This window comes from Pygocentrus nattereri, chromosome 22, assembly GCF_015220715.1.
Source record: "Pygocentrus nattereri isolate fPygNat1 chromosome 22, fPygNat1.pri, whole genome shotgun sequence".
Classification (NCBI taxonomy): domain Eukaryota; kingdom Metazoa; phylum Chordata; class Actinopteri; order Characiformes; family Serrasalmidae; genus Pygocentrus; species Pygocentrus nattereri.
The window spans coordinates 17,737,906-17,747,178 of NC_051232.1; the positions used below are offsets into that span (position 1 = coordinate 17,737,906).

General features: G+C 39.5%; 1 protein-coding gene across 1 annotated transcript in view; it reads left to right on the plus strand.

Moving 5' to 3' along the window:
• The window catches only part of gucy1b1 (guanylate cyclase 1 soluble subunit beta 1), a 46,501-nt gene extending 39,147 nt beyond the window's left edge, over positions 1-7,354 (plus strand). Inside the window, exons 12-13 of the mRNA XM_017709380.2 lie at positions 5,300-5,454; positions 6,168-7,354. Of these exons, the coding sequence (XP_017564869.1) occupies positions 5,300-5,454; positions 6,168-6,288 (276 nt within the window). The 3' untranslated portion in view covers positions 6,289-7,354. The remainder of the gene's footprint in view (positions 1-5,299; positions 5,455-6,167) is intronic.
• The last annotated feature ends 1,919 nt before the right edge of the window (positions 7,355-9,273 follow it).

Sequence of the window (9,273 nt, forward strand, 5' to 3'; positions counted from 1 at the left end):
GCTCTTTTCTGATTGGCTGTCCTGTATTGCGCCTCATTCAATAGTGTGCTCTGGAATTTTAGCAAATGTTTACGTACTGTGTCAAACTTTTATTTAAACAAAAAACTAAATTTCACAAAGAACAGACATAAAATATACAGAAATATACAAAAACAGACACAACTGTTTTTTGAGGAAATGCAGACTATTCCTTTAAAGTGGTTGAAATATGTGTAAGTAGTACAGATGACGTGATAGCCCTGCATAGTCGTACTTTGAAGAGAAAAGAATGGTGTGTTTTACAATGTTGTATGAGTAGCGTGTGCTGAGAATGATCCACCACCCAAATAGTACCTGCTCTGTGAGGGTCCATGGGGGTCCTGACCACTAAAGAACAGGGTAACAGAGTATCAGAGAAACAGATGGACTATAACTGGTCTGTAACTGTAGAACTACAAAGTGCACCTATACAGTAAGTGGAGCTGACAAAATTGACACTGAGCATAGAAACAAGGATATATGGTCATAATGTTATGCCTGATCAGTGTATAATGATAAGATTTACTTAAAGGTAAACATTTTGTGTCTTGTGCCTAAAGGTTACTCTCATACACGCAATATAGAAACATCAGTTCTACATATTCAGTGTCAAAATGGCACGGACAGATGGATATAATAAATTTACAGAATGAATGACTTTTTTCCCCCTCTTGTCCACTTATATTTTGTGTGGGTTTACAGCTGTAAGCAAAGGTTTGAACACCCTGGTCAAATAACAAGTTTTGTTAGTTTTCTAATGTAAAATAAATCCATAGGGAGCAGGATCTGACATTTTCTGCAAAATAGCATTTATTTGTTGAAATTAACATATTAGAGGAAAAAAACAAACAAAAATATGCCATAACACTTGTACAGTTTACATCTTGTATTGTATTGTTTCCTCCTAAATATTAAAATTGGCAAAACAACAACAACAAAAAGTAACTGTGTAAATTATGTTATTACATTAAAATGAGGAACTGTTAACGTAGAAAATCAACCAATCATGTCAGCTGACCAGGGGCAGTATGCAAACTTTTGTGTGGCCAAGTTATTTGCATATTCAACTGATATGCAAATTAGCTCTGTTCTGATTGGATGCCCTCTGTTGTGCCTCATTCAAAAAGCTGTCCAGGCTGAAACACCTTTCATAACTTAGGTGTGAATGGGCAGAGATAAGCTGCTGTGGGCTGAATAAGTGGGAATATGTAAATGTTTTGGTATAACAGGGAACTTAAAATGGGCTTCACAGCTTAATTTCCACATGTCATTTTTTAAATGACTGTACGTACCAAAAACAGTCATATTTCATATCTACATGGCTATTTTTCAACCTCTCTTTATCTCTTAGAATTAAACAGGCTGCTTTTGTTACTGTACCTTTAAGACCGACATGTAAATGAGCTCTGTTCTGATTGGCTGAGCTGTACTGTGCCTTATTCAAAGAGCAGTCCAGGCTGAAACACTTCTTATAAATACCTTCAGTGTAAAGAGGACAGAACAGGTGAATATGCAGTATGTAGATTCGTTCCTTTTGTGACATCACAAAAAGAATAATTTAAAACAGGACATTTTTTTTAGTTTGTATATATTGACTGAGGATTGAACTGTATGAAAATGAAAAATATTCAAGTTAATATCTATTACTTGATTGGTTTTCTGTTATATGGGCTCTATTTAACCATAAAAATACAACCCCTTATATAAACCTCTTTATGGGTTGCCAGTACTGGTCAGCATGACTGGTTGTTGCTATGTCAGAGGGTTGAGTACCGTTGGATGCCGATGACACACCGGTTAGTTGAATAATTGGGTGGCATCACAGACAACAGGCGAGTTATTTATCCAATCTGTCGTGCGTCTGTCTCTGTGTCTGTGCCCCACTCCCTCTTTTCTCCCTCTATCTGTCACTCCTGAAATGTTGCATGTCCCCAGCTGGTTGAGAATGACAAGTGGAGCTGTTGGAGGTGCCCTGCCAACACCCACTCTGCTTATGTCACTCTTTCTAGACCTACATAACCAAATATCAGGCAAATTCAGGTCAAACAAGAGCCTTTTTATGAAGTGAAACCCAATAAGAAAAGTTTGTCTATCGGTATCTAGCATATTAGTATAATGCCATTACAGCTTAGACCCCATACGATGGTCTAATCATAGTCATAACAATTGTGATGGAGGATCCACCAAGGCGGCAGCTTTCTGTATGTAAATGCCATCCATCAGCTACTTTCACCTAGCGAATCCACATGTGCTGCGCATTCTAAAAATACCCGCCGTGCACTTTTGAGAAGTGGCTGGAGCGAGCTGCTATAAACGTGAGCCTCCACAGCGCATCCTTTTGTTTAAAGCGACGTCTCGGGTTTGTTATTGTATCTGTGACTCTTGCAGGGGTGGTGTTGGAAAACAGTGCGCTGTCAAACGAAGCAGCTCCTATTTATTGGGGACCGGTTGGCACAAACAGATAGGCACATACATATACACACTTTTTCTCTCGCGCTGGCACGCGCACACACTCGCACAGGCAAACGCGAAATCAGCCTCCCTGAAAATCATCAGTCCGTTTGCTGTTTAAAAATAAACCCACATTAACTCTGTCCCAAACGTTTCAAACTGTGCCCACTTCAGAGCTCACCGAGAGACATTTCAAACATGATTCTGTCCTGTACTCGATGGTTGTGTTTACTTTCCATACACAGGCTAATAATGCAAAAGGTGCTACACAGTCCAGTACATGGATTGTATATATAAGGACCATTCTAATGAATTAGTTTAAACTGCAGTCCCACAGTAAAAACCTTCAGACCTTAGATATTTACAAGGTTAGATGTTACCTTGAGAGAGTAATACACTACATTTTATAGGGTACTTTCTATTGGAACCCTAACCCCTAAATTTACATTTGTGAAAATAATACTACATTTTTTACTTGTCACTACTGAAACATTTTAGTGCACCGGTTGAGCCTTGTTTTGGCCATCCACTGCATTTTAGAGCAGGAAGTGAGACTGCATGCCTGTCCCTCGTGAGCATATGGTGAGCAGTTAATCTGTTTTGAAGTAAATGTGTCCCAAAGTCTGAAAATCAGTGCGCAACATTAAAAATTGTCAATACCGAAACACATTTTCTGCAGTTAAGTAAACTTTGTGTTTTAATGAAAAATACAGGGTGACTCAAAAAGAATCATCTGATTTCAAAATGATTTGTAAATCATTACGGAGCAATGTAGTAAACTGAACATCAACAACACGTGATAGTCATTCATCCCTTACTCAACTGAGCATGTCGGGTGTCATTGTACTCACGGCTCGCTCAGTTCGATTTCGGAGATCATGTTGTGGAACCAATAGCGAATACTCTGAGCTGTTGGAGGTTCACTGCCGACGAAAATCACGTTGCACAGTTATGACGGATTCACTCTCATTGAAGTGGAGAACGCAGAACGCTTTCTGCTCAGGGGTCTCATCTCCTCGCAGACTGAAGGGAGCCATCTTCTACTGACAGTCAGGAACTCTATGACCCCCTCTTTCAATTGGATTGTGATTGGTTCCTCGGCACCTCCAGGTTCTAAAAATGTAGCACTTTGAAATCAGATTAATCTTTATGAATCACCCAGTATTATAATTTTGTGAGTGTACAGCTGTTAAATTGTGTGTTTGCAATGTCATGTAGTGACTAGCATTTTTAGGGTCTGCTCAAAATAAGCTGAAATCTTCATTAATGAAACGGTCACTGTCGAAACGTTTGCTCAGGTTTCAGTAATGTTATGGTTGTTTTTGTAGTGACAAAATGGAATGTTTAATCATTTATACATAATACATTTCATAACAAAATGAAGTCATAGCATCACTCAAAACAGAAGGATGTCAGTCAAAGTTCAAGTCAGTTAAAAGTCCAAAATGTGTTTTAAACTGACTAGGAGCCTATTTGGTAGAATGATCCATAAACAGAGGGGAAGAAAGTAAAGGAAAAACATGGAGAGGAGAAACCAAACAAGGGCAGAAGATTGCAGACAGCTGTACTGCATGACACAGTTAACCAACATCCTAACCTGCTCTGTAGCATGTATACAAATGCTGAGCAGCTCGCCTTGATTTTGGCTTACGATGGAAAAAAAGAGAAAATATAAATGATGCAGTGTTTCAACAGTAACAATGACTAAAATGACACTGCACTGAGATCCGTGGGAGAGATATCAGTAACTATGGCTGGAAATTGTGGTTGAAAACACACGTTCAGTGACTGATGCTCGCTCAATAGTGCAATATGTAAGAAAGACTGAAGAGCAGCTGTTCATCAGGTGACTTAGGACGACTATACAGGGAATTATTAGACCGTAAGCCACGATATTATAGTAGAGCTACAGTGCGTAAACCCCTCATTACCAATGGTGTAAAAGCAGACATGGTGCACAGAGATTTAGAAAACAGTGATAAGGTCAGCTGAGTCAACTTTCACCATATTCTCCACAAGTGGCTGAGTGCATGTGTGGCATACACCAAGGGAATGATACATGTTTGAGCCCTACAGTGAGGGGGTGCTTGCTCTATTGTGCTGTGAGGGAGTCACTGCAAATCAGTACAAAGTCTGCTTCTGGATGACAGTGCCACACACACACACACACACACACACACACACACACACATACACACGCACACACACACACACACAAATTAAAGGAAAAAACTACATAAACTTAGTGAGGTGCTGGGTTACTACAAGCCACCACTTTGCCCTAGATTCTCCAAGTCTCTGGAACTGTACTAAAGGGAGGGAACATTGTTCTACAAGAGTAGTAGTTTTGATGATGATGATGGTTAAGAGCAGTGCCCAACACTAGTTCAAAATCTCTCCTACACATATTCGTGTGTTGAGGTCTGGGGGCTGAAGGCCACATTGGTTAATTTACACTATTTTTAAGCACATCAAATCATTCAGTGACCCTTCGTGCCCTGTGGATGAATTATGACTAAAGTAAATTACGTTGGCCAGATTATGCGAGTGCTTTGATTCATTCACGATTGACACCACAGGTATTCCCAAAGACTGCATTCACCTAATGCATGATGGGCATTGTAGTGACAAACGTTCTTGAGTGAAAACACAAAGAAAAATAAAATCTGACTGAATTCTGTCAAACCAATAAGCACCAATAATTCAGCACATTACAAGTTAAAGTTAATATTATTCTTTTGTCAAACTGTTGTGAAAAACTGTACAGGGAAATGAGCAAATAGCAGCATTTTTGACCGTTTTGATTACGCTTGCTTTTTGTTTTCTTTAGATCACTATCGGGATCCACACTGGAGAGGTCGTGACAGGGGTCATAGGTCAGAGAATGCCCCGCTACTGCCTGTTTGGCAACACCGTCAACCTGACGAGCCGTACTGAGACCACAGGAGAGAAAGGGAAGATAAACGTGTCTGAATACACCTACAGGTGAGCAGCTGTGTCACAGTCATTCCACAAATGGACATAATTTGAATGTCAAGAAATCATTTTTGGTCCTCCAGTCTTAAATACCTTGTACCTGCCAGTGGCCAACCTGACTATTATAGCTTGACCTTTAATTTGAGCCATAAACATCCAAACTGGTGTCCAAAAACCCAGTAATTCTAATTTTAGGATTCTAGTAACTTGTTCGGGTTAAAGTAATGATGATTTATATGAAAAATATTTTGGCCATTAAAAATGAAACCCAGACATTTGCAGCTTCTAAAAGACATTCTCTAACATTAAGTTTGTGACAGTCATGTTTTCCCAATAATTTGGTCTAGCCCCCTGGAAATCAAAATGTGTTGGTCGATTCCTTTGTTGCTTTGTAATTTTGCTAATAATTAATCTAGCGTATAAAGCCTTCTTTTGAAGCCCTACGCAATAGGGGAGCTCGCTTAGCTGTATCTAGATAGCATGGAGAAAAATTTCTGACTGACCAATTTTGTGCTTGGCGTTTGAAGAATGTATCCCTTTAGTTTCCATCCAAAACCCAACAATAAAAGAATGGTGCAAGCTCTGTAATATTTGCAGAAATTAAACACAAGCATGATCCTACTGAATAAAAATGAATGAAAACATACAATTAAGGATGTGATTGTTTTGTTGTTAGAACTATTTGATATGGTCATTAAATACAATTATTGATTTTGTCTTAGGTGCTTGCAGTCGGTGGAAAACGCTGATCCTCAGTTTCATCTGGAGTACAGAGGACCCGTCACCATGAAAGGCAAAAAGGAACCGATGAAAGTGTGGTTCCTCTCCCGGAAAACTCCGTAGACCAGCACGGGTCCACAAGGGGGCGCCATTTTCAATCTTTTTCCACAATTTGTCTATTGAAGCTGTTTGTTACAGTAACTAATTTATAGCTTACAGTTACACTGAAATATGAGAATTCCTTCTTCATTTAGCAGGAAAGATGATGCTCCTATCTGTACCTCTTTTTACAGTATTGTCATTTATAGCAGCTACCAGTTTTATAATGCTGTGTGTCTATAGTTAAAGCTACATATTGCAGGTGTCCTAGCCATTATTATTATTATTATTATTATTATTATTATTAGTTATTTTCAGATTGAAGGGGCCAAAGCTAACAGTATTACAGCAAATGTCCTTATTTTTCTGATATGCATTTTTGTTTTGCCATAGTTAGGTGTGCTATTGTATTTTGACATTTAAAACATTTTGAATACAATATCAGTACTTGAAAGATAAGCTAAGGTAAAGAAAGAAAAACACTAATATGAAAGTATTCTCAAAAAGTGATTATATTTATGGCTATCCTTTTAGGAAAGCAAATCGAGAAAGAATTACACAAGTAAGAAACCTCCGGTATTGTTTTTATTGAATTTTGTCAGAGCATGTAGAGCATGAAATGCAGCGTGTCTAGAACAGCGCAAACAAAAGCTTTTTGCCTAACAACCTTCAACCTCAGTTAACTACTGTTATAATTATTTAAGCCCATATTTTAAATAATAACCTCTACTTAAACAACACTGTTCTATAAGTAGGCAAGTTAGTAGGAGGTTGATACATATTTATAGTATTTTACTGAATATATTGCACATAATATATAGAAAAACCTACGCTCACTTTTTTCTTTCAGTATTTAAGCTGCTCACATTCATACAAGAGACATTTCTTTCTTACGCCCTGAGAGAGCATACTGTAACAGTGAAATCATAAGTCTGTGCTGTGATATAACTCAGAAAATCTTTTTCTATTACTTAATGTGCTCTATGTAGAATAGGGTTAGATTGGCACCTTAACTTGTTTGCACATTTTATACTGTTTACTTGCACCATATGTTACAAGTTCTGTACAAAATAAACATGTTCTGTACAAAGTATGACTAGTTATGAGTTATGAGCCACCACATTTTTCATCCACCCATTTATCATGAAGACCCTCCTTTTAATGCGAGGACTGGCAGGTCCTTAACCAATCACAACGCAAGATGTGGGAAAACAGGTAGGAAAATACAATGCCTGTTCTATCACGTTCAGAGAAGCAACTTTAAGCTGATATCTTGCAAGCTGACACTTCAGGAACAAGTGAAAAATAAGATTAAATGAAATCCTCTATTACTGTCAAACCTGCTGGCAAGGGTGTGGCACCAAATTCTGGGCCCAAGGTACAGCAGTGTGCCCAGGCCCCCCTCCCCCTTCCCAAGAAAATAATGGAAATGAAAAATAATGCATTTATTATGGTGTTGGTCTGCATTTCAGGTATAAACAGCAGCTAATATTCTAAGTGTGCTTTGAATCATCAATCTTGCTGTAGACTTTCATACTTGGGGCCCAATCCCATTTCACCCCTTTCCCCCACCACTTAGCCCTTACCTCTCCATTTTCAGGTGTCCCGCTTTTAGTTGAGATAGAGGGGTAGGGTGAAATGTTAGTGCAAGATGGCTGCGCAAGTGACCAAAGAAACTCATGTATTTTCTCTGTTAAAAAAAAAATACGACAACCATTCTATTATCTTAGATTTACTACATTTTCATCTATTATGGTCATTTTCTTCATAACAAGCATAAAAATCACTCAGCAGCTAGCAAGCTACATTTTCCGTTCCACCTTAAATGGTGCAGCAGTTACATTCTGGTGCCTCTGACATCAGAAATGCTGGGATTATTTCAGGTGGAACTGGAAAATCTGAACAAGAAGCTGGCAAATAGCTGACTTCAGCTTCCTGTCACTGAAGAATTCGAGGTGGGCAATAAGTAATCGTCACATCCCCCATCTTTGAAGGCATCTAGTTCCCTAAATTGAACTGAACTGAACTAAAGCGAAGTTACTGAGCTTCCCCCTTATCTGCCATCACTGCAGACTGGCAGGGTCGCCTACAGAGCAGCACTAGTAGCCTGTTGAAGAAGCAATGCTCTTCTTTATTTGAGGGCTGTCCCATTTCATTAGAGAAGTTTATCACTACCCCAGTAACTCAGTTCCAAGGGGCGAGATAAAAGTAAAAACCAGGACTGGGCCTTCGTCTCTGTTCATTTTCACTTAAAACTGGATATCGAACAGTTGCTTGGAAGCCACCTGTTGGCTACCTAGTCTGGTGAGCTCACCTTGTCTCGTGTCTTCAGCTGCATCAGTAAATGAGGAGCTGCTGGTGTCTCGGCCTCAGTGACTGCGGCGGCCTCTGGGACTAACGGTGTGTTTTACAGGTCAGCTGCTGGTCTGAGGCTGAACTTCAGTGTGCAGTGATCACAGAAACACTGTTAGCTACTTTAAAAATGCTTACTTGCTGCACTGAATCAAATCCTGTGCCTGTGTTGCAAATGACTGCAAATCAGTCAAATCCTGCGTGCTTGAGTCTTTGTCTTAATGTTTATGTACCAAAGAAGTGACCTTAGCCAGACCATGTTTTATTACAGCGGTTCTGTGGCCCCGCACATGCATAATGACAATACAGTTGACTTGAATGCTATATATTTATTACATTTACATATTTACAGTTTGGCATCAAGGACTCGCCTGTTTTCTAAAGAAACGGCTCAGAACGTGCCTGTCCTCTTCTCGCCTTCTCTCTGTGGCTCTCCGCTCCTTTTGTTTGTCAAATTTGGATTTGGGTTCCAGTTTAACCAGCTCAGAACTGGTGAACAGCCACAAACAGCAGAGACGTTGTAAATGACCGCTCAGTGAAATGTGAGCGGGGGAGCTCACAACGCTCCACATGGCGTCTGTCCTGCCCTTCAGTAAAACAGGCAATCAGCTTGCTAGTTACGCCAGGAGGGCCATCCGCTTTTGCGTAGATCTGCAA